The 26,146-nt window shown below is 40.5% G+C and overlaps 1 protein-coding gene and 1 pseudogene across 38 annotated transcripts in view; one reads left to right on the forward strand and one right to left on the reverse strand.

The window, feature by feature from the left end:
- ASPH (aspartate beta-hydroxylase) overlaps window positions 1-26,146 on the forward strand; it is a 223,649-nt gene that overhangs the window by 125,966 nt on the left and 71,537 nt on the right. For all 38 annotated transcript variants that reach the window (XM_004047076.5, XM_055349301.2, XM_063709258.1 and 35 more), the window contains 2 exons: window positions 14,902-14,987; window positions 22,050-22,136. In XM_004047076.5, the coding sequence (XP_004047124.5) occupies window positions 14,902-14,987; window positions 22,050-22,136 (173 nt within the window). The remainder of the gene's footprint in view (window positions 1-14,901; window positions 14,988-22,049; window positions 22,137-26,146) is intronic.
- Window positions 18,990-20,729, reverse strand: LOC101143026 (keratin, type II cytoskeletal 8-like; annotated as a pseudogene).

Raw genomic sequence — 26,146 nt, forward strand, 5'->3', positions numbered from 1 at the left:
ATCCAGTGTTTATTTTGTTGGTTTTCTGTCTAGCCGATCTGTCCAATACTCAGAGTGGGGTGTTGAACTTGCCAACTATTATTGTATTAGAGTCTGTCTCTTCCTTTAGAGATAATAATATTTGCTTTATATATCTGGATGCATATATATGTGGAATTATGTCCTCTTGAAGAATTGATCCCTTTATCATTATATAATGACCTTCTTTGTCTCTTTTTTATAGTTTTTCATGTGAAGTTTGTTTTATCTGATAATAAAATAGCTACTCCTGCTCACTTTTGGTTTCTATTTGCCTGCATATCTTTTTCTGTCTTTCTATTTGCCTGCATATCTTTTTCTGTCTTTTCGCTTTTAGTTCGCTTTTAGTTTTAGTTTTTCTGTCTTTCTATTTGCCTGCATATCTTTTTCTGTCTTTTCGCTTTTCACCTGAAATGTGTTTCAGGTGAAATGAGTTTCTTGTAGGCAGAATATAGTTGTGGTATGTGTTTTTATCAGTTTATCCAGATTATATCTTTTAAGTAAGAATTTAATTTGTTTATATTCAAGGTTACTATTGATAGGTGAGGACTTATTCCTGTCATTTTGTTAATTGTTTTCTTGTTTTCTTTTTGTTGTATATTTTTTGCTCCTTTATCGTCTGTTGTTTATCATGCAGTTTGGTAGTTTTCTGTACTGGTAACATTTGACTCTTGTTTTCTCATTTGTCTGTCTGCTCTACTAGTGAGTTTTATACTTTGTTTATACTTTGGTGTGTTTTCATGGTGGCAGATATTGTCCTTTTCCTTCCAGATATAGGACCCTCTTAAGCATTTCTTGTAGGGCTGGCTTAGTGGTGATGAATTCTGTCAGTTTTTGCTTAAGAAAGACTTTATTCCCAGCACTTTGGGAGGCCGAGGCGGGCGGATCACGAGGTCAGAAGATCGAGACCATCCTGGCTAACACGGTGAAACCCCGTCTCTACTAAAAATACAAAAACAAAAGCTGGGCGCGGTGGCGGGCGCCTGTAGTCCCAGCTACTCGGGAGGCTGAGGCAGGAGAATAGCGCGAACCTGGGAGGCGGAGCTTGCAGTGAGCCGAGATCGCGCCACTGCACTGCAGCCAGGGGGACAGAGCGAGACTCCGTCTCAAAAAAAAAAAAAAAAAAAAAGAAAGACTTTATTCCTCCTTCATTTTTGAAGGGTAGCTTTGCTGGATCTGGTATCTTAGCTGGCAATTTTTTTCTTTCAGCTCTTTGAAAATGTCATTTTATTCTCTTCTGGCCTGAAAGATTTCTGGTGAGAAATATGCTGTTATTCTAATGGGAATTCCATTTTAAATAACTTGATTCTTTTGCTGTTTTTATAATTTTCTCTTTGTCTTTCACTTTTGACAGTTTTACTGTAATGTAACTTGGAGAAGACTATTTTCTTTCAATTTACTTGGGGATCTTTGAGCTTCTCATATTTGGATGTCTATATTTCTTGCAAGCTTTGAGAAGTTTGAAAGCTATTATTTCATTAAATAAGTTTTCTTTGCCTTTGTTCATATCCATAAATTAGGACATTTGGTTATTTGGTTGATTTATGGTGTCACATATATTATGTAATCTTTTCTTTTCTTTCCTTTCTTTTCTTGAGACAGGGTCTTACCATGTTGCCCACACTGATCTTGAACTCCTGAGCTCGAGCGATGCATATGCCTCAGCCTCCCAAAGTGCTGGGATTACAGACATGAGCCACCATGCCTGACCATGCCTGGCCCCTTCATTCTTTTTTTTTTTTTTTTTTTTTTCCTGACTGGATTATTTCAAGTGATCTATCCTCTGGTTCTGAAATTTTTCCTTCCATTCAATCTAGTCTATTGTTGATGGTGATGGTCTTGATTTTATTTTTGATTTCACTCATTGATTTCTTTAGTTCCAGGTTGAGTTCTTTTAAATGATATCTATCTCTCTATTGAATTTTTCTTTCAGATCATAAATTATTTTCTTAATTTTTTTGTATCATTTATCTCTGTTCTCTTATATCTCACTGAGTTTCTTTAGTATTATTATTCTGATTCTTTTTCTGATATTTCATAATTTCCTTTTCATCAGAAGCTGTTGCTGGAAAATTATTGCGTTCCCTTGGAAGTGTCATGTCTTCTTCCTTTTTTTTGTCTTCATTTGTCCTTACCTTTGATATCTGCACATTTGGTATAACAGTCACTTCTTCCAACTTTGTGAATTGGCTTTCATGGGAAAGACTTTTTTCCTGTAGAAGTATCTATAATGCTGGTTGTGTAGAGCACTTTGTCTTTGATTCTGGGCTGGCACAGTAGTGTAGTCTCAGTATGATTTCCTTGGCTGTGTTCAGCATCAGTGGTGTCTGTGATTTCCTCAGTGGTTTAGCTGTGAATTTTAGTGGAGGCTGTGGTGAGGCTCTGCTGGGGACTGGGATGCCAGGTGAGCTGGTCCTTGGGCATGCCTGTCTGTGGGCCCCTAGGCAGTGTACATGGGCACTGATGGTAGTTGGTTCAGGAGAGCAGACCTTTGGGCCTTCAGAAGGCTTAGTTGGTTACCAGCAGTGGCTGCAGTGGGCAGGCAGAGGTCCTCAGGCACCTAGGCAGCATGTGTGGTATTGGTCGTGGCAGTAGCAGTAGCAGTAGCAGGCCAACCCTCAGGCTCTCAAGTGTCGTGTGCAGGTACCTAGGTCCCCAGGTAGGGTGTACAAGTGGTTGCTTGCAGTAGAGGTGGCAGGCTGGCTGGGCCCATCCTCAGGCCCCTGGAAGGCATGCACAGGTGCCAGTGGTGGCAGATGGGGTGGGTCAGTCCATAGGCCCCTGGAACATGTGTGTAAGCATTGGTGGTGGTGGGCCAGGTGAACCAATCTCCAGGTTCCCAGACAACATGCATAGGGAGAGCAGGAGTCTTACCAGGTAGGACACGCTTGTTCTCACACTGCCTGACAGTGCACATGAGTGCAGGCTGCATTGAGGGGTGGGGCACGGGGCAATCCTTACACATCCAGATGGCACACTGGGGCATCAGTGACAGTGGGGGTGGGTGGGGTGGATCTATCTTCAGACCCCCAGACAGCATGCATGGGTGCCTGCAGTGACAGGCTGAGTGGGCCGATTCCCAGGCTTCCAGATGATATGCTTAGGTGCCAACAGCTATGGCAGTAAACCAGGTGGCCCTGTTTTTAGGCCCCTGAATGGCAGGTGCCAGTGGCAGCAGGGGGGGCAGGCTTATTATTGGGCTTCCTGATGGTGCATCCAGGCCATTCTTATTTTTATTTCCCTGTGTGTGACATGTCTATTCTCTCTGTCTGCTTTTATGATCCTTATTTTATCACTGGTTTGAGAAATGTGATCCCTATCTCTCAGAGATCACTGACCTTTATTACCTGATACACAGTTTCTCACAAACCATCATTTCATAGATAATATGGAAATATTTAGAAATTTTACCGAGTTTACTCTCAACCTTAGTATTTAAAGATAATGTCCTCCTCTTTATTGTTATTTTTCGCTACCTCTGTTTCAGAAAGGCAATGGCTTTGTTTTTCAATATATCAAATAACAGATTTACGTCTCTGTTACTGATCTATAATCTCATTTGTCTGTAATGAGAAACCTCCCATTGAAACATGTATTTTCTCTATTGGGTAATACATCAGAAATAGTTTGTCACTTCATAATCCTGCTATTGCTCAAGTAAACTTAACTGTTTCTTACTCCGCAGAGACCAGGATCTTCACAGTTGGGTTATTTGTTGAAAGTTTGTGGTCATCCTGTCATGCCTACCACCTCTACTATAAAGCAAGATTAATCAATTTTGTAATGTCAGGTTTTCATTCTTATAGCATATGGAGAAACTCTAAAGACACTCTTGGGGTTTCTCTCATTGTGATTTTCAAGTTGTGTTTAAAGATATCCACTCTGTTTTGGTGAAATCTCAGATGATATCTAAAAAATATAAATTACATGTAATTTATTTCTTAAAAGTTATAATAGTGAAAACCAGTCAATATCAGTTCTGAACAAACATCGGTCAAACATATGGATCCTGCTGACATCTAAACTATCAAATGAAAAATAAGATAGTATCAGACATAGGCTTAAAAATACTGAAATTATTCATTCATATAATATATACAATAGTCCCTCCTTGTCCATACGGGATACATTCCAAGACCCCTTGGTGGATACCTAAAACTATGAATAGTACCAAACCTATATATACTATGTTTTTTCGTATACATACACACTATGACAAAACTTAATCTATAAATTAGTCACAGTAAGAGATTAACAACAATCACTGATAATAAAATAGAAACATTATAACAATATATTGTAATAAAAGTTATGTGAATGTGGTCTCCCTCTCAAAATACCTTATTGTATTGTATTCAGCTATTTTGGGACTATTGTAGACCATGTGTAACTGACACTGTGAAAAGCAAAACCATGGATAAAAGGGGATTCCTGTACTAATCTTTACATGTAGCTGAGATGTTGCAGAGCAAAATCACCTGTAGCAATTTTTTTGGTATTGGGGTTTGGGAACATCTGTTTTGTTTCAGGTCCTTCAGGAGACACTGATGCAAGCTGGGCTTAGAAATTATTATTTCATTTGACATCACTGGGAAATCAGTATTTCATAGAAACAATTATTTAAAGATGATGTTAGATAACTTTAAGCATCATTTAAGCAAAATTAATAAATTCGGGTGATATTTTCTAAAGCATTTTTAAATCATTTCCCCATTTAAAAAATGTGTTGTGCAAATAATTTAACATTCCCTGATGACTGGAGACTATAATTCTGATTTTAATGAACATCAGTTACTGTATCATGCAGTGATGCTTTTGGGGGCTGTTAAAGTGTTTGGCACCATTTATGTCTACACAGTTTAACCCATGTTGCAGTGCTATTGGAGCTGGGTTTATTTCAGGTTTATTTCTGGTTTCTGACTTTCTTACTTTCAGTCTGTCAGCTTGTATCTGCTGCTGAGTATATACCTGCTTCAAACAACCCTCACTCCATCTTGTTAGTTTGTTACCTATAATAACTTAAGGGCTAGAGAAACAGAACACCAAGATTATTAGAATTTTATCTAAAATAACATTTGAGGAAGGTGGCTATTCTCTCATGGAACAGTGTGCATGGGGATAAAATTCAGTGTCTGGCACTGCTGTTGGTGAGGCTGCGGACTGCTTTGGCACTGAAGGGTTTTCTGTTATGTCTAGAAAACACATCACTTAGCATCTCTAAAATTTCTAATTTAACATATGGGGTCACATCTGTTAAAGGATTATTACTCTAGAAGGGGAGTGATGTATAATTTATAAAAATAACCCTATGGGAAGGCAGCCAACTACATGTAATAAACTGGAATGCTTGCTGTCGCCACTGAATGCTCCCAGCAGAATCTCACATTAGTTCAGTAGAGGGAGCAGATGAAAACAATTGCCCTTTATATACTATTTACTGGGTTGTATAAGTTAGCATCTCTCAGTGAAAAATATTTGTTAACTGTTTGGTTTAAGCTTTGAATATTGACCTCCTGCTGGTATATAGTTGATAATTAATTCTGAAAAAACAGACGTCCATTATTCTTAGCTGTAGGAGGCAAGAAAGAGTGTGCCATCCTTGGTAAGAGAGTCTTTCAAGAGTTGCCCAAATTTACTTCTTCTTCTGGTAATACCTATAGAGTAGATCGTGTTAGAGAAAAAAGCCTCAGAAGGGGCTATTTTTGGATCAAACACATTAGCTTTTCTTTCTCACATGGTGATAATACAAACAAAGGCTCCTGCCAGAAGCACCTCCATGGCTGTCTGCATATTGGGTTTCTCAACAGCAAATAGCATGTCTCTCAATATGAGAGCAGATTTATTTCAGACCCCAGTGTGAGGCATCACAGTAGGGAATACCTTGCACAATTCCCACTTTTAAATGAAAGAGAAAATAACTGAGGGCTCCTACCCACATCCCCCGCCTGTAGGAACACTCGTAGATTCAGGTTTGCTTTTCCTGTGATTAGCAGATAACGTTTCATCAAAAATCCTAACATGGGATTCTTGAATTCTTGAATGTTTTCTTCTTTTTTACCCTTTGCCTTAATTTATAGATTTACCTCACTGTCAAGACAAATGTAGAGTGATGTTTCTTTTATTGAAATCTATCAGTGATTTTAAAAAGAAAAGCAGAATTAGCTTCCAATCCTAATAAAGGAAGATTAAAATAAGCAGGGGTCCTATCTTGAGTTAACTGTTAATTGCTATGAATAATATTGCAGTAAGGTTGCTTTATATGATGACTTTGAAACTTCACACCACATCTCAGTCAGATACAGAGCACCTTTTTCTTTAATATCTTATTTTGGTCTTACTTTTCCTTCCCTTAAATTGTTTTGCTTTTTAGATTATTTTTCATCAAATTCCACCTTTGAATAACCATAGCCAAAAGCAGTATTTAATATTTTATGTGATTCTGCTTAAAAACACATACTAGAGTTTGGGAAGCAGGGGAAGTTTAGCATGACCTCAAAGCTCTTTAATCCTTTGTTGACTCGAAATCCAAACTGAATGCAGGTATAGTGTGATAAAGTTATATGTTGCCCAAAATCTCTGCCAGGGAAATGTCTGATCATAGAAAAAAATCTGATCTTTTTAAAAAATTAACTGCTTAAACATTTATTAATAAGAGGCACATTTCCCACTTAATTAAGCATAGAATTTTAAAGTAACTAAAAATAAGATACTGTAGATGAAAGTCATAATTAACATTTCTATGAGGTTTTATGCTCCATGACTTTCCTTTACAGTAGTAGGAAGGAGGTCAGATATTATCCCCATTTCGTGGATGAAAAAACAAAGGCTCAACAAAATTAAGCAAGCTGCCTCAGAAGTAGCGGAACTGAGGCTCACAGACTGGCCTTCAGGCTTGTACTCTGTGGTCCTTCTACCAAGCCAGGATGTGTCTGTGTAATGTCTAAATGCTACGTCTTGAGACACAAAATGAAGGAAAATTACTATGGTTATTTAACTGCCTTTATCCTTACAGACAAGTAATACAAAGTTCAACTACTTCCTTTACACAAATAATACTTATACTAATACTAAATTCCACTGTGTCATCACCCTTAAAACTCTTAGGAACACCCTAATTTCTTGACTTCTGAGCCAGATGCCAAAGATATAGCAAAATGGTTAAGAGTACAGACATTGGAGTCTACTGGAGAGAACCCCAAGCTTCAGTCTCGGTGCCTACTGTTTACAGTTCGTGCAGCTTGGGTGAGTCACAGATGTCTAGAAGGCTTAAGTGCTCAATAAATGTCAGCTGTTATTATCAGCACAGAATTGGCTAAGGCATTAAGCAGTGACTCAGAACATAATAGCAAGCTGCTTTGGGAAGTTTTTGTTATTCTAAAATTAGCGAGACCTTGCAATCCAAGAATTTACTGTTAGTTGTGCCTTGTATTCTGCCATGTGTGTCCCCATTTGCTCAATATACTGAAAAACCTACATGGAATAAGATGTAGAATAAATGTTAGTGTTCCCTACAAGATCTTCAGTGGGGATTATGGTACAAGTATCTTGCTTTTTTTTTTTTTTTTTAATCTTCCTCTTCGGGCCCCTCCATTATTGACCATTGAAACTTTTTGGATTTGAACTCTATAAAGCAACCAACTCTCAGGTAATTTTCTATATTGGTTGTTTATAATTTTCTCATTTTTTAAAAGACAGCTGATATGCCCAGTTACAAATTCACATTGCCATATCCCCTTCTACAGTGTCTTGCTTCATTCATGCCTGCATGCATTCATGCCTTTAGAAACATGAAAATTTGTTGAGGATTTCCTATAGGGCAGGCCATGTGCCAAATGCTGTTTTGTAAATTATAAGTAACACAGTTCAGAAATTAACAATCCAGCAAGGGAGGAAGGTGGGAGTGAGTGGGGAGAGTTTGAGCGAGCACTGTGTATATACCACCAGCATGAACACAGCCTGAAGAGTTTACTATTTCTAGAAATAGTAATGAATATAGTAGTAATAGTAATAGAATGTTATATGACCATAGGAGAGATTATTTTCTGCCTAAAGATGCCTTAAACTTGATAGAAGAAATGACATTTAAACGAGGTCTCAAAAGTTAAAATATAGAATATTCTTTGGTAGAAATAAAGGAAAGGGTTTTCCAGGAAGATAAAACACCATGAGAAAAACCACAGAAGTGTCAGTGTTCATGCCATATTCGAGAGTCTATATAAAGGAAATTAATAGAAGAGGAAAATGGAGATTAGGGGCCAATTTGTGAAAGGCAAAAGCTGGTTCAAGGAAATGCAACTGTGCAAGAGCTCAAGATGCACATTATTTTCCTTGAATAAGTATAGCATTTCAGATGGGCTAGTGGGAGAAATTCATACACACACACACACACACACACACACACACAGAGTTAAATTAAGGTCCATATTTAATCAGCCATACAAAATTGTATCAGAAGCAAAATGGCAGCCCAGGGCAGGGACAGATGCTATGTCCCTTTGCATGGCTTCCCTGGCCATCTAGAGTCCTTCACTGGTGCAGATGGGAGCCACAGTTTTCCACTCTCTGTCTTGCATGTTTTCAAAAACCCAGTTCTTGCTATGCCACTGCCCTTTTGTAGTCAGTGTGTATACCCTCTCTCGAAAAAACTTATACTCCCAGAGCAAGCACTCTGGACTCTACTGGCTTTTGAAGCAGGCTCAGCATCAGTAAAGTTCCTTCTTCAGACACGGGGAGAAAGCAAGTCAGTGTCTGGGATCCCTGAGCAATATCTACACCTTCCGCTTTCCAAAATTCTAGAAAGCTGAAATTCTTATTGTAAGAAAATTTATGTGTTATGGCACCAAACCCTAGCATCCAAGCAGGAGAGGAATTTTAGCCTTTCACATTAAAAACAAAACAAAAAAAACAAAAAAACAAACAAAAAAACCTAATAATAAAGGTTCAAGTTCCTGATTGTGATTGAGTTACAAAATAAATACTGTCCCCTCTGCCCAGAATGCTACCTCTCCCTGGTATACAGAAGTTTTTAGTTTCCCCAAGAAGGCTTCCCTCCCAAATAGATTAGTACCACTCCTCATTCATCCTATAATTGTACATATTCCTCTAATTACTAGTTATTCATTTATGTCTTCCCCAAAAGACTATAACCTCCTTAAGAAAGATCCTGTTGAATTCTGAGAACCTCACACAATTTTTGGAAAACGGGCACTTTAACAAATTCTTGAGTGAATAAACAAGCCGGTGAACAAGATGGGGCCTAATCCACAGTCCTAGGTCTCCCTCCACTGTGGGCAGAGTGACATGCTAAGGAACGGCCAGTGTTTTGATGTAGTTTAAGAGTAGGGTGCTTGGAAGGCTGGTGGCTGGTAAGGAACAGGGCAGTCTGGAGTAGAAAAGGTAGCTGGGATGTTAAATACAAAAAATATTCCAATGTCATTGAGGGCCTAGCTAGGTCTAGATTCGCATGTTGGGTTTTTTCCTTTTTGTGTGCAGGTAAGTGTGTCTTAAACATGGGTGAGTGAATTACCTCCCAACAGATTTTTGGAGAGTTTCAAACTAAATTTAATTTCATTTTTGAAAAGGATGCTGTTTTTATTCCCAAGTGTTTCTCATACTATTACACCTACACAGTAAGAGTCTTCACTGAGAATCATGGAGCTTATCTCTGCCTTGTAACTTTTTTTGTTAAAAGTCAGGTTCATTAAGAAGGAATTTACATACAGTAAAATTTACCTTTTATAGTGTGCATTCTATGATGCATATATATCTAGATACAGTTTATCCACCACAACTAACATACAGAACTTTGCAACCCCCTAAATTATTTTGTGCCCTTGTAGTCATCCCCTTTTCCCACCACAGCCTCTGAAGCCACTTACCTGTTTTCTGTTGCTACAGTTTTCAGTTTTCCAGAATGCTATCTAAATGGAATTAGTCAGTAGCCTTTTGGACTAGGCCACTTTCACTTAACATAATGCATTTAAAATTCATCCATATTGTTGCAGGTACTGGTGTTATTGCTGAGTAGTATTTCATTGTATGGATATACCACAGATTGTTTTCATTCACCAGTTGATGGACATTGGGTTTTCTCTACGTTGGGGCTGTTGTGAACAACCCTGTGGTGAATATTTGCATGCAAGTCTTTGTGTACATCTTCATGATTTACGTTTTCATTTTTCTTGGGTCCGTAATTAGGAGCAGGATTGCTATAGCGGAGGGCATCGCAGTGAATTTAATTTCTATTTTTTATGTTCTGGGGATCTATGGGTGTATTTTCAGCAATGTAATAACATGAATAAATAGTGTTTCAAAAATAACCTGAGAACAAGGTAGAACATGGGAACAGACTCAAGTCAGGGAGACTAGTTAGGAAATTGTTGCTTTTCAAAATATACCTTGTAGGAGAAATTGCTGTTTTCTTCACTGTCTTCAATGGAATGGGTATAGGACATAGAGTAATGTGAAGATTCTGTGTCTGTTTTTATTGATGATCAACTTCTCCCCATGGACTGTAGTATAAAAACATCTTCCATGAACTAAGTGGAAATGAAAAGGAGTCAACGTAATTTTTATAATCTACAAATGCATCACTAGTGTTTTCCTCCTGCCTTCAGCTATCCTTTTATTTTCCTTCTTTTCCATTTTATTTGCTCTTAATATTTCAACCACAGCCTGGCAAGGGAAGTAAGGATTTGAAATGTAAGTGTTCCTTTTTCTTTTCTTCTTTGTGCTTTTGAAAAAGGGCCAAACACTTGTAATGGCAGTGATTTAAAAACAAAACAAAACAAAACTTTAATTTATATATAGCACAGATAGCTTTCTCCTAAACCATTTTGAAAGATCCAAATTCAACAAAATTAATAATTCTTTCTAGTACCTTATAGGTGTACTTTAAAAGACTATGAACATAATTTAAATACTGAAAATTAGAAGCACAGGCCTTTTGAGTTCAAAGAGACCTTAAGAGAAGCAGCCCACATCACCCATTTGTAGGTAAGAAAGCTGAGGCCCAGAGTGCTGGAGAGAGTTCGCCAGGGTCTCATCACCAACCTGAATGAGGACTCATTTTTTCTACAGGTAGAACATGTGCCTCCCCAGAATGAGAAGAAAGAGTCTGTGGTTTTTAGCAGTTGGGAAAATTGCCTCAGGCTTTCTGTGTACTTAAAAATAAAAATAGGATAAAATTTGAATTTCAAAGACAGGTACAGTAGTTAGAAGCTATCAAATATGAAGATATATGAAAAGATAGAACATGGTGACATGCTGGGAGATTATTAATATTTTGTCTATTTTAGTGCTGTTATTGAAATATCGTGACACTAAGATACAGCATTGCTCATTAACAAGCATATAATTTTGCTGTTGACTGTTTTGGATGTCCTAAACTGCTAGTTTTTAGTTTCTTTTAAATAAATATTATTTTAACTTGAATTTTATAACACAAGAGACATGTTGGGGAAAACCAGTGATGCCCACAGTGAAACTGTCTACTCAGGTGCACACCAGGCTTTTCTGGAGGTCTCACTGTCATTCTGTTGATAGACACTTCTACAAAAGCAAAATGAACAATTGGGAGACATAAGTCTGTGCTGAGATGACGAGGCATGAGCTCCTACCACCATCAATCTGTGTCACAGAGAAATGTCTATTCATTTTCCATATCAGCATATATGGTAACATATAATGGCATGCAGTTTAAAGCTCATTATTCACTGTTTTTTCAGTCTCTGCCTTAGACACTTATAGCTTTCAACATTACAGGGATTAGGGTTTCTGGGAGGAGAGAGAAGGAAAGTCAAATAAATATAATAGAAGATCATAGCAAACAAATGCATAAGTAATTAAAAGGTGATCAGAGTATCAGCTTTATTACTTGATGAAAGTTGAATTAAAAGATGGGGTTTGGATAATCAGGAATAACAGATTTCTTTACACTGAGCCCCAGAATTGGACATACCCACTGCTCCAGACAGCATGGAACAGCCTTAGTTCTTCCATGTGAGAGCCTCTCTTGCAGTTCCGCTCAGCACGAATGTTCTCAGAAGGTCAGCTCAGCTCAGCTCAGTGTGCATGCTCTTGAGAGGTAGGGAAGGAGGGAAACTGAACTTCAAGTTCCTTCTACCAACTCAGCAAGTGGATTAAGGCATATCACCTCCCCTGTAGGGAGAGGTAGGAGACTAAGGATTTTGGAGAATCTTCCTTCTTCTTGGGAAACACGAAATAAGTATCCACTTCTTTCCATGTGGGTGAGAGAGTGGAGGGGTCAAGGTAACTAACCCTTTTGGAACCTCAGTGGTCTTCTCGTGTAGTTAAATTCCCTGTGTTCAGGAAGTTGAGAAAATAAAAGGTATCTATGTATAGTGCGTGGCCGGGCGACTGGCGCAGAGTGAGTGCTAAAAAGACAGTAGTGATTCCATTCCATCTTCCTTAGGATGATTCCATCTGCTCCTCTTTGCCCTTATTTTGGTTGCGTTTTATAACCAAGTTTCTGATTTGGACAGTTGGGTGTCATTCTCTGCAATAAAGTCAATATCAAAAAGAATAGATGTGTGAGGAATAGCAAATTCTATTTTTTATTTACTGAGTTTGAGGTATGTGTCAATAAGTGCTTGGATTTATAATTTTCGTGATTCAGGAGAAAATGAACTAGTTGGTTTGTAGCTCAGCTGGAAATTAAGTAGTTAAAGCCACTAAAGAGACTGAAGACTGACCCTGAAGAATATAACATCCCAAGGAGCAGCAGGGAGAAGGAGTTACAGAGGCAATAAAGAGAAATTCAAGAGGCTAGAGAATGAGGAAGAACACTGGGAGAGTGGGCAACATAAAAGTCAAGGAAAGGGATCATCTAGGAAGGAGGAGGGCATCAACTGTGTCAAATGCTGCAAAAGGGCCAGGTAAAATAGGAAGAAACAGAACAAATAGATTTGCAGAAAGCCGTAGCCATTATTATAATAGCTCTCAGGTACTGAGCACTTACTGTATGCCAAGCACTGTGTTAAATGCTTCATATACTATCCTGATTTAACCCTCGAAAACACCCCTAATTTTATAGAGGAGGTAAGTGAGACCCAGAAAAGTTTAGTGCCAGCTTGGCTTAGGTCACAGAGCTTGGAGGTGACAGAGCTGGGACTCAGACCTCTGCCATCAGTGCTTAACCACACAGCCCTCCCTCCTCTGGCAGACTTGCTTCTGCCCATGTGGTGGGTGAGGAAACCAAAGTGCTGACAGGAAAGGTGACAAAGAGGTGCCCCCCAGGGGAGGGGAGGGAGCTTGGCAAGTAGAGGAGGGTAGGCTGGTTTGTTTGTTTGCTATAAGATGGCAGAAACTTTGGCATTATTTAACGCATTATTAAATTCCCATCAGGCGGCACACGAGAGATTCTGAGAGTGAATAGACATTCAGAAGGCACAAGACAGGTGTGTGTGTGTTGGCGGAGAGGGGACCTTAGAAAGAACAGCCCGTCTTCCTTTGTGACAAGATCGGGAAGAAGCTATTAATGTCTGTAGGTTTATTGTCAGAAAATTGAGGAAGTTCTCCTCTGATTGTTTTAATTCGTCTCTATCCCTCCCGCTTTGCCCCCTTCCCTGCCACCACTCCCCTTCTCCAGAACATTCTGCTTACCCTTCAAGCTTCCACTCTTGTCACTTGGGGCTTCTGAGAAGTGCTCTGCATCCATCCACTCTGCAGGCACTGCCAGTTGTGCACCAACAGGACTGGCCCTCTCACCTGCTGGGTGTGCCTTGCCTTCGGGAGGAGGGCTCCTGTTTGCTGGGTGCTGGGGTTGTGCACAGAGCCAAAAACTGTTTGCTAAGTAAGCAATGGATTCATGCTTACATAAATAGATTCAGCCTGCTTTTAAGACATGGTACCACCCTGCAAGAGTTAGGACTAAGATAAGTGCATGAAGGATTATAACAAAACCCCTAGTGGGGAAGGACCACAAAACAGAGATATGCAGGGTGCAGTGGACTTAAAGACGCACACAGTGGAGCAGGGAACTGAGTACTGTGTGGGTGATTTCAGGAGAAACTTTATAAGGAGCATGGTTTTGAACTTATTGTTGAAGGATAGGCACGTTTTTCACAGAAGAAGATAAAGAACAGGCTTTTTATTTAAATGAGGTAGCATAAGAAATGGCACAGGTTGGGCACAGTGGCTCATGCCTATAACCCCAGCACCTTGGGAGGCCAAGGCAGGAGGATCACTTGAGGCCAGGAGTTCAAGACCAGCCTGGGTGACATAGTGAGACTCTGTTTCTACAGAAAAAAAAAAAAAAGAAGAAAGAAAGAAAGAAGAAAAAGAAAGAAGAGAAGAAATGGCACAAAAAGCTTATTTGGGGATCATGGGGCAGTCTATTTTGGCTGAAGTATGGAACATAGCTGGGGTGGTCAGTCCAGGATGCACTGGAAGGACCTTGAATGCTAAACGAAGAAACTCTGTTTTATTTGACTTGCTTGAGAGGAGCTTTCCATTTTCATCTTTATCTGTATCAGAAAAAGTTGTGGACATATTCAAAAAAACTATTTTAAACAATCTTTTGGACATAGCCAAGAAGTAGATTATGAGAGTTTAGAAGTCGTACCCACCATTTACATCCCAGAAACCAAGCCAGTATCCTGGAGCGTTTCAGTATACTATCCACCCACTCTCCCAAGAACACATTGTAGCAGATAGGTAAGGGCTGCATTGCCTTCCTTGGCAGTCACTGACTTCATCACACCATCTAGGGGAGGAAATGGAAGGCGAGCCTGCAGTGTGCCTTCTCCTGCAGGTCTTTGGTGGAGACCAGCATCAGGTTTCCCACTACTTGTAAACTGTTATGCCTAATAACTATTTCTAGCCAAAAAAATGTTAAAAATAAAAATCTCTTTTTTCTTTCAGTTAAGAAAAAGAAGCTTAAACTTTTAAATAAATTTGATAAGACTATTAAAGCTGAACTTGATGCTGCAGAAAAACTCCGTAAAAGGGTAGGTTGATATTTTTTGTGCAATGGTTTTGTTGTTAAATAAACTCAGGCATTACTCTTGATTTGTTAAAAAAAAATAGTAAGTGTAAAAGAAACAACAGTTGAATAGAGTGGATTTTCCCCCAGGCACATGAACATTCCACATGAAATGAATCAGATGGAAGAGAATTGCTACCACATGGCCAAAGAGAAATAGAACTTTCCTTCAGGCCAGCCGATGCGGGTGTCAGCCTACCTCCATCACATTCTAGTTATGTAGCTTTGGGGAAACCACTTGGCTCTTCTGGGCGTTAGTTTTCTTACAGACATGATAATGATAAATATTCTTTCTACCTCCTAATTGAGTTTTTTAAAGATCAATTTAAAGATCAAATGAGAATTTTTTTTTTTTTTTGGACAGAGCCTCCACCCAGGCTGAAGTGCAGTGGCACAGTCTCAGCTAACTGGAACCTCTGCTTCCTGAGTTTAAGCAGTTCTTCTCCTGAGTAGCTGGGATTACAGGTGCTCACCACCATGCCTGGCTAATTTTTGTATTTTTAGTAGAGACAGGGTTTCACCATGTTTCCCAGGCTGGTCTTGAACTCCTGACCTCAAGTGATCCACCCGTCTCAGCCTCCGAAAGTGCTGGGATTACAGGCGTGAGCCATAAGTGAGATTAAAATAATAATAATAATAATAATAACACTGTCAAGTATCATAGAAGTGCAAGTTTTTAATTTTATAGCTCCTTGATGCAGAAAGAAAAACTAGGTCAGTCCATTACTCCAGATAGTAATTGGTAGACGAAATGACATTCTTCTTACTTAGGGTTAACCTCATGCACCTCCAGTTTTCAGGGTAACTTATTTATATTTTAATTTGTCGATATATTTGAAATGTTACTTGCATTTCTTTATAGATATTACAATTTTGAGAACAATAAATTGAAACTGGATTTAAGTTATTCGTTCCCTTACGTTGGTCATATCATCTAATTATCGGGTGCAAAAATATTTATTATAATGTATTTAATCTTATCTTCAATTAATCATCTCCTTGTTTTTGGCGGAAATTTGTTTCTCTACTCTGCACTTGAATGTAGACTCTGTAATGTTCATTAGTTTTCCTGTAATAGGCTTTTTAATCAGTAGACATTGGCTGCAATAATAAAGGAACAAGTGGGCTTTAAGTAAACAAACAACAATAAAAACACTGGTTAGGAACTAAAATGGGACGAGAATGTACGTCCGCATGTTTATTGAAAGTGTACCAATGAGCGTAAAGGCTTTTGGAACTGGCATTAGGTGAGGCTCCAAAGCCAAGGTTTGCCGATAAAAATATAGTAACTCCACAGAATATTGCAGCAAAGTCATTGTTCACTTCCCTTAAATCTAACCACGTGGAATGATTCCTACTTTCTGATAGTAAACAAGAAAGTTAACTGTCTTGTTTAACTTTATGAAGTGAAGCCATCTACTGTTTGTGGTCAGTTTGTATTTCTTAATAGAATTGAAGCAATAATCTTTTTCTGCCACCTCCTTTGGCAACCTCCACTTTCTCTATACTAAATGTCATATATAAAAATGGGAGTGCCTATTGCACAGGTGACTTTCGGTGTAAAAAACATATGAGCAGCTTTAGAGAAGGATTTTAATGTAATTATATGAATGATAAAGGAGGGCTCAGTTATGGGGTATTCTGCAGTGTTGCTCCTTTGGAGAAGTTATATTTTTCTCAAGGAGCATCTTGAATTTATACCAGGGAAATAAAAGAGGAAGAAGTAGCCCCATATACAATTCTTGCTTCTGAAACAACAGGAAGCTATGTTATTGACTGACTCATCAACATAATTCAGTCTTTTAGGGTTGTTTTTATGGCTAGTATTTTCAGAGGATGCACCTTAGTGCACTGGACCAGCCGAGGCCAACTAACCCACACTCCACACAGAGCCAGTGCAGCCTCAGTTCATGCCTTAGGCTCAAGGACTATGTTACATGAAAGTATGTGTTCGCTTTTTATCCCCCCAGAAAAGTATAGATCAGATTATATTCCAATCCTCTATGTTAAAAAATAATAATATTTATTATTTAAAATGCTTTCCTACCTCTGGAAAAAGGGTTTGAAATGATATACTGAAATATATTTGCTTATTTGTTGGAATCACTTATTATTACAGCATTGTAAGTGATTTTTGAAAAGGTGGGGAGGGAGTAAAGAAAATGTAATCAAATACCTGAAAGTTCACACCACCGGCTCTAAACCATGCTAGGAATGAAGTCAACAATTCCTCGAGGGACAACATGGAAAACAGAATCAGAAGATAAGATTAATATTGTTCATCAGAAGAGCTGTTCTGCTCCAAGTCCAGAGAGAAACATTTGGCTGTAGATCTTCATAAAAGGTATACTGATGGATGCAAAACTTCCTACTTCCCCACTGACATCATACCAGTGGATTATTCTACCATGCTGCAGGAATGTATCTTATTATCCTTCCGCACAGCCCATTGGCCTCATGTCAACACAGTGTGGCCTACGTCCATGTCTCTCCCATGAACTGTCTTGGTCCTAGGAGAACATTATAAGCTATGTTGAGGAACAGATCATTTTCAGGCAATTCTTCAAACATTTTGTGTCTTGCAGCTGAGTTTTTAAATTAGAATTGAGCAATAGTGTTTGGAGCTATACAAAAACTTAGGGAAGGGAAATCCTTTCAGACTAAAAGCAAACACATTTACTTTGCCAGCCAACTGAAGTGAAAGCAAGGCTGATGGCCCCTCAGGAAAGTCACAGAGCCTCTGTCTTGCAGGGATTCAAAGGATGCTGCAGACAGAGCCAAAATATCCCATTATTTTAACAGCCTTGACAGTGTCAAGCAGGAATATCTCACCTTATCAAATTTGTTATGAACATTGTTATTCTTATGTTTTAAGTCTGATATGAGTACATTTAGCACAATTATCATTGAAATAGCTTTGACAATTGCAATTTAAGTTGCATGGGGTGCATACTAGGCTGAAAATAGACCCCCAAAAGATATGTGTCTGGAACCTGTAAATGTTATGTTATTTGGGAAAAGGATCTTTGCAGATGTGATTAAGGACATTGAGATAGAGAGATTATCCTGGATTATCCAGTTGGGCCTTAAATGCAATCATGTTTCCTCATAAGAGAGGGACAGAGGGAAATTTGATGCAGACAAAATAAAAAGTAGCACATACAGAGGAGAAAGAAAGCAGTATGAAGACAGAATTGGATATTGGAGTGATCCATCCACAAATCAAGAAATACTGGGAATAGACAAGGACAAATATTCCCGTAAAACCTCTGGAGAGAGCACAGCCCTGCCACCATCTTGATTTCATCCCAGAGAAACTAATTCTGGAAATCTGTTCTGCAAAACTGCGAGAGAACAAAGTTCTCTTATTTTAAGCCATCAAGTTTGTGGTAGTTTGTTACAGAGGCCATCGAAGAGTAACACAGATTTCAATACTGGGCCTGCAGGTACGCAGAAGTCAAGAATTGAGGTTTGGGAACCTCTGCCTAGATTTCAGAGGATGTGTATTGAATTGCCTGGATGTCCAAGCAAAAGTTTGCTGTACGGGTTGAGCCCTCATGGAGAACCTCTGCTAGGGCAGCGTAGAAGGGAAATGTGGGGTTGGATCCCCCACATAGAGTCCCCACTGGGGCACTGCCTAGTGGAGTTGTGAGAAGACGGCCACCATCCTGCAGGCCCCAGAATGGTAGATCCACCAACAGCTTGTACTGTGTGCCTGGAAAAGCTGCAGATACCTAAGACCAGCCCATGAAAGCAGCTGGGAGGGGGACTGTACCCTGCAAAGCCAGGGGTGGAGCTGCCCAAGACCATGAGAGCCCACCACTTGTATCAGCATGACCTGGATGTGAGACGTGGAGTCAAAGGAGATGGTTTCAGAGTTTTAAAATTTAATGACTGCCACACTGGATTTCAGATTTGCATGGAACTTGAAGCCCCTTTGTTTTGGCCAATTTCTCCCATTTTTTTTTTTTTTTTTTGACATTGGCAGAGCTAGCTGAGGTTTTATTTTGGACCAAAAAAAAGCAATTGAATTGTTTTGTAGCTGGAGGCATGGGCAAGGGGGGTCCCCAGGTAGTAAACTCCCCAGGTGGGCTGAGGGCTAGGGCTGAGCCTCAGGTGGGTCTCCTGTTCCCAGTGCTACCCTGAATAGTGGCCTCCTTCCCAGGCTCTGGGCAGCGCAGGAGGGGTAGGCTGGGAGGGGCTGCCGCAGCTGTTCACTTGGGCAGGATGTCAGAGGACTCGGACACCAGCTTCCCATCACATGTCTCGATCTTCTTCACAACCACGGCCCTGGAGGAGCTGGTGCGGCTGAAGGAGCTGGAGCCTGCGCCAGAGCCAAAGCTGGAGCCCAGGCCGTAGCTGAGGCCGGGCTTGTGAGGCCCCCATAGGCCGAGCTCAGACCACCTGCATAGCCACTGGTGGTCTTCGTATGAATACTCATGTTCTGCATCCCAGACTCCAGCCGGCTCTCCTCGCCTTCCAGCAGCTTCCTGTAGGTGGCGATCTCGATGTCCAGGGCCAGCTTGATATTCATCAGCTCCTGGTACTCACGCAGCTGCCGTGCCATGTCCTGCTTGGCCCGCTGCAGGGCGGCCTCCAGCTCGGACAACTTGACGTTGGCATCCTTAATGGCCAGCTCTCCAAGCTGCTCGGCATCTGCAATGGCGGCCTCCAGGGAAGCCCTCTAGCCTTTGAGGCCCTCAATCTCAGCCTGGAGCTGGCTGATGTTCTGGTTCATCTCAGAGATCTCAGTCTTTGTGTGCCGCAGGTCATCCCCGTGCTTCCCAGCCAGGCTCTGCAGCTCCTCATACTTGATCTGGTACATGCTCTCAGCCTCAGCCCGGCTGCGGTTGGCAATATCCTCGTACTGTGCCTTGACCTCAGCAATGATGCTGTCCATGTCCAGGGAGCGGCTGTTGTCCATGGACAGCACCACAGATGTGTCCGAGATCTGGGACTGCAGCTCCTGGATCTCCTTTTCATACAGCTGCCTGAGGAAGTTGATCTCGTCGGTCAGCCCTTCCAGGCGAGACTCCAGCTCTACCTTGTTCATGTAAGCTTCATCCACATCCTTCTTGATGAGGACAAATTCATTCTCCATCTCTGTACGCTTATTGATCTCATCCTCATACTTGTTCTTGAGGTCCTCCACCAGCCCCTGCATGTTGCCAAGCTCCGCCTCCAGCTTCAGCTTCTCCTGGCCCAGAGTCTCCAGCTGCCGCCTAAGGTTGTTGATGTAGCTCTCGAACATGTTGTCCATGTTGCTCCGAGCCGTCTTCTGCTGCTGCTGCAGGAGGCTCCACTTGGTCTCCAGCATCTTGTTCTGCTGCTTCAGGAACCGTACCTTGTCTGTGAAGGAGGCAAACTTGTTGTTGAGGGTCTTGATCTGCTCCTTCTCCTGGGTGCGCACGGCCTGGATGTTGGGGTCCACCTCCAGGACAAGGGGGCTCAGTAGGCTCTGGTTGACCGTGTCTGCGGTGATGCCTCCCATGCCGCTGGCCCCACCATAGCCGCCGCCCAGGCCACCCCGAAAGCTGCTGCTGCCCACTTGGGAGAAGCTGGAGGAGCTGATGCGGGCACCGGGCCCACTCGTGTAGGAGCGGCTGTTGAAGGCCCAGGGGCCAGAGGTGGACACCTTGTAGGACTTCTGGGTCACCCTGATTTACATGGTGGAGGCAGGAGTGGAGGCAGGCAGGCCGAACCAGGCAGAAATCCTAGAAGGAGCGGAGAAGCTGCTTCTTGGTCCAATTTCTCCCATTTTGAATGGGAGCATTTATCCAATACCTGTACCCCCAATGTATCTTAGAAGTAACTGATTTGCTTTTGATTTTACAGGCTTCTAAGTGGATGGGACTTGCCTTGTCTCAGATGAGACTTTGGACTTTGACTTTGGGTTTATGCTGGAATGAGTTAAACTTTTGTGGGACTGTTGTAAAGGCATGATTGTGTTTTGAAATGTGAGGACATGAGAATTGGGAGGGATCAGGGGTGGAATGATATGGTTTCACTGTGTCCCCACCCAAATCCCATCTCAAATTGTAATCCCCATTATCCCCATGTGCCTAGAGAGACACCTGGTGGAAGGTGATCAGATCAAGGGGGCAGTTTCCCCCATGCTGTTCTCATGATAGTAAGTTCTCATGAGATCTGATGGTTTTATAAGGGGATCTTCCCCCTTCGCTCCTCACTCTTCTCTCTCTTGCCACCATGTCAGGAAGGTCCTTGATTCCTCTTTGCCTTCTGCCACAATCGCAAGTTTCCTCAGGCCTCCCCAGCCACGTGGAACTGTGATTCAGTTAAACCTCTTTCCTTTATAAATTATCCAGTCTCAGGTATTTTTTATAGCAGTGTGAAAACAGACTAATACAATATTCGAGAACATGGTAGAACCTGTACTTATATTGAAGGAAAATTCAATTTCTTTAGCAAAACCACATATTACATCATTTATCAGGTGTCTTGTCTTTTTTTTTTTTTTTTTTTTTGCGAGATTGGGCATCCTTGCCATTTTCTTTTTTTTTTGTCATTTTATTTATTTATTTATGTTTTTATTATTATACTTTAAGTTCTATGGTACATGTGCACAATGTGCAGGTTTGTTACATATGTATACAGTATACATGTGCCATGTTGGTGTGGTGCACCCGTTCACCCGTCATGTACATTAGGTATATCTCCTAATGCTAGCCCTCCTCCATCCCCCCACCCCACGACAGGCCCCGGTGTGTGATGTTCCCCACCCTGTGTCCAAGTGTTCTCATTGTTCAATTCCCACCTATGAGTGAGAACATGTGGTGTTTGGTTTTCTGTCCTTCTGTCTTTTTAAAAATTAAGTAAATATGTGTTCATTACTAGTTTTCTGTTTGCCTTAATATAGCTTTTTTAAAAATCTTAGATAAAACTGTCTTTACACTCAGGATGGAATCTAGGAAACTCTGACAAAACCACTTGCTGAATATTAAATAACAATATTGATTGATTATTCATTTTAATTTATTTTATTTATGTAATTTTGTCTTTCTAACAGGGAAAAATTGAGGAAGCCGTGAATGCATTTAAAGAACTAGTACGCAAATACCCTCAGAGTCCACGAGCAAGATATGGGAAGGCGCAGGTATTCTGAGACCCTTCTCCTTAGGACACTTTTTTGACGTTCATGTGTTTTGTGTAATTGAATTTTTTACTCCTCACTATTTTCCCTTTCTAATTTCTCTACAGAATCAGTTTCTCATGTATATGCATAAGCAAGAAATACAATTATCACTATTGCATGCTGCTGAATTTAGTAACATTTTTTTCTGCTCCCCCTCCATATGACTTCTCTCTGGCTTTGAAAAGAAAATAAACAGTAACACTTTTGTCATTGATTTACCATCCCCTCATGTCCCGTTCCATCTAATCCCACCATACAGTGTTCACTTGAGGCTCCTCAGAGCATTCAGACTCTCAGTTTTATAACCGGAGGTTGCAAGTATGCTTAGGAAAGACCTTTCTAAAATATAAAGTGGAACATACTTTGATGTCTCTATAGTTTTTTCCAACGGACTCATTTCTTAGCAGCTACCTTTATCCTCATCTCCCACTGTCTCCTTTCTTATCTGGCTTTCTCTAGTTTCCAACTTCTTTCATGAAGCATGTCCCCTTTCACCTGTAACTGCATAAACCCACTGCATGTCTGTGTTTTAGGCCCTGGGAATGTCTGTTTTGCATTCTTTTATGAGATGGTTAGTCAGGTGCAGCTACAAGAGGTCTCACAGGACAGGATTAGGAAAAAGCAAAGTTTATTATGCTCACAAGTCCTAGAGACAGGAGGCCCAGCATGCCAAACAGGGCTACATGGGAAAGACTCAAGGTGATCAGGGGATGGTAGGCAAGAGCGAGGGGAAGGTTTGGCCATAGCCTTTATTGAGGTTTCCATGGAAGAGGCAAAGTAGGGCAGGGTGAACAGTTTAGGACTGGCTGGTTTGAATAATTTCAGCCTACAGCGGTGGTACCTTTTGCCTACAGAGGTAGTACCTTTTGCCTACAGGGGTGGTACCTGGCCCTGAGATGATTAAAGTAGAGGAGGCGTGACTCTGGATTGGTTAATTTGCATATTAAAAGCTTTCTCCTGGCTGAGCACTGGCCATCTCAGAATTGTCTAGCTCAGGGCAGTCTCTCCCTAGCCAGAGAGGTTTTTTTAAGATGTCAAAACATCATAATATACAGAAAATTTAAAAATAATTACAAAACAATACAGTGAACATTCTTGTGGATTCCAGTGGAAGATTTTTTTAATTATTAACAAATATTTGGTGAAAGCCCACTGTGTGCTAGGCCCTGTTCTAAGCATTAGAGATACAGCCATCAATAGAACATATTTTAAAAGCCCTAGCGCTTACAGAGTTTCCATTGTAAAGGGGAAGACAATGCATAAGACAAGTAAGTCCAATGTATATGCTTTCTAGGGCTAAGTGCCAAGCAGAGGAAAAAGAAAACAGAGAACAGCCAACAGACACGTGAGGGGGTCGACGTGGTATGAAAGGTGGCAGGGAAAGGTCTCATCAAGGAGGTGACATTTGAGCACAGCCCTGAAAGTCTTTATAAATAAATATGTACTTAAAGAACGTTATAAAGTATTAAGAATAAATATGTTAGATCATCTTACCTAATAAGACATGCTGTAAAGAAAATAAGGAAATGTAATGGAATGAAGAGCACACCTATTAAGATTTTTTTGGCTGCAGGTAACATGACTGAAAGAACGGGGCAGACAGCACTTTGGACAAGTTGGGCAGGAAAGGTCTCTCTGGGGAGGCAACATGTGGCTGAGATGTGAGGAGGTTATATTACTAGAAGGAGCTATCCAGGCAAGAGAAAGCAGCAAGTCAAAGGCTTTGAGGCAGGAAAACAATCTTGGGATAAGCCTGAGGAAAGAAAGAAGGGCATGCTGGGGCAGGGAAGCAAGGATCAAGGAGGCTGCGACCTTGCAGATTTTATTCTACATGTGCTGAGAAGCCATGGGAGGGTTTGTTTGTTTTTTTGGGTTTTGTTTATTTGTTTGTTTTTATACTGTAAGTTCTGGGATACATGTGCAGAACATGGAGGTTTGTTACATAGGTATACACATGCCATGGTGGTTTGCTGCACCCATCAACCCATCACCTATATTAGGTATTTCTCCTAATGCTATCCCTCCCCTAGCCCCCCACCCCTGACAGGCCTCGGTGTGTGATGTTGCCCTCCCTGTGTCCATGTGTTCTCATTGTTCAACTCCCACTTATGAGTGAGAACATGTGGTATTTGGTTTTCTGTTCCTGTGTTAGTTTGCTGAGAATGATGGTTTCCAGCTTCATCCACGTCCCTGTAAAAGACATGAACTCATCCGTTTTTATGGTTGCATAGTATTCTGTGGTGTATATGTGCCACATTTTCTTTATCCAGTCTATCATTGATGGGCATTTGGGTTGGTTCCAAGTCTTTGCTATTGTGAATGGTGCCACAATAAACATACGTGTGCATGTGTCTTTATAGTAGAATGATTTATAATCCTTTGGGTATATACCCAGTAATGGGATTGCTGGGTCAAATGGTATATCTGGTTCTAGATCCTTGAGGAATTACCACACTGTCTTCCACAATGGTCGAACTAATTTACACTCCCACCAACAGTGTAAAAGCATTCCTATTTTTCCACATCTTCTCTATAATCTGTTGTTTCTTGACTTTTTAATGATCGCCATTCTAACTGGCATGAGATGGTATCTCATTCTGGTTTTGATTTGCATTTCTCTAATGACCAGTGATGATGAGCTTTATTTCATGTTTGTTGGCCACATAAATGTCTTCTTTTGAGAAGTGTCCGTTCATATCCTTCACCCACTTTTTGATGGGGTTGTTTGTTTTTTTCTTGTAAATTTGTTTAAGTTCATTGTAGATTCTGGATATTAGCTCTTTGTCAGACAGGTAGATTGCAAAAATTTTCTCCCATTCTGTAGGTTGCCTGTTCACTTTGATGATAGTTCCTTTTGCTGTGCAGAAGCTCTTTAGTTTAATTCGATCCTATTTGTCAATTTTGGCTTTTGTTACTGTTGCTTTTGGTGTCTTAGTCATGAAGTCTTTGCCCATGCCTGTGTCCTGAATGGTATTGCCTAGGTTTTCTTCTCAGGTTTTTATGGTTTTAGGCCTTACATTTAAGTCTTTAATTTTTGTATAAGGTATAAGGAAAGGGTCCAGTTTCAGTTTTCTGCATATGGCTAGCCAGTTTTCCCAATACCATTTATTAAATAGGGAATCCTTTCCCCATTGCTTGTTTTTCTCAGGTTTGTTAAAGATCAGATGGTTGTAGATGTGTGTTGTTATTTCTGAGGCCTCTGTTCTGTTCCATTGGTCTATATATCTGTTTTGGTACCAGTACCATGCTGTTTTGGTTACTATAGCCTTGTAGTGTAGTTTGAAGTCAGGTAGTGTGATGCCTCCAAGCTTTGTTCTTTTTGCTTAGGATTGTCTTGGCTATATGGCTCTTTTTTGGTTCCATATGAAATTTAAAGTAGTTTTTTTCTAATGCTGTGAAGAAAGTGAATTGTAGCTTGATGGGGATAGCATTTAATCTATAAATTACTTTGGGCAGTATGGCCATTTTCACGATATTGATTCTTCCTATCCATGAGCATGGAATGTTTTTCCATTTGTTTGTGTCCTCTCTTATTTCCTTGAGCAGTGGTTTGTAGTTCTCCTTGAAGAGGTCCTTCACATCCTTTGTAAGTTGTATTCCTAGGTGTTTAATTCTCTTTGAAGCAATTGTGAATGGGAGTTCACTCATGATTTGGCTCTCTGCTTGTCTATTATTGGTATATAGGAATGCTTGTGATTTTTGCACATTGATTTTGTATCCTGAGCCTTTGCTGAAGTTGCTTATCAGCTTAAGGAGTTTTAGGGGTGAGACGATGGGGTGTTCTAAATATACAATCATGTCATCTGCAAACAGACAATTTGACTTCCTCTCTATTTGAATACGCTTTATTTCTTTCTCTTGCCGGATTACCCTGGCCAGAACTTCCAATACTACGTCGAATAGGAGTGGTGAGAGAGGGCATCCTTGTGCCAACAGTCTGGTTGTTTTTTGTAAAGTTTGCTTTGGTTACT

The sequence above is a fragment of the Gorilla gorilla genome, chromosome 7 (assembly GCF_029281585.2).
Source record: "Gorilla gorilla gorilla isolate KB3781 chromosome 7, NHGRI_mGorGor1-v2.1_pri, whole genome shotgun sequence".
Classification (NCBI taxonomy): Eukaryota; Metazoa; Chordata; class Mammalia; order Primates; family Hominidae; genus Gorilla; species Gorilla gorilla.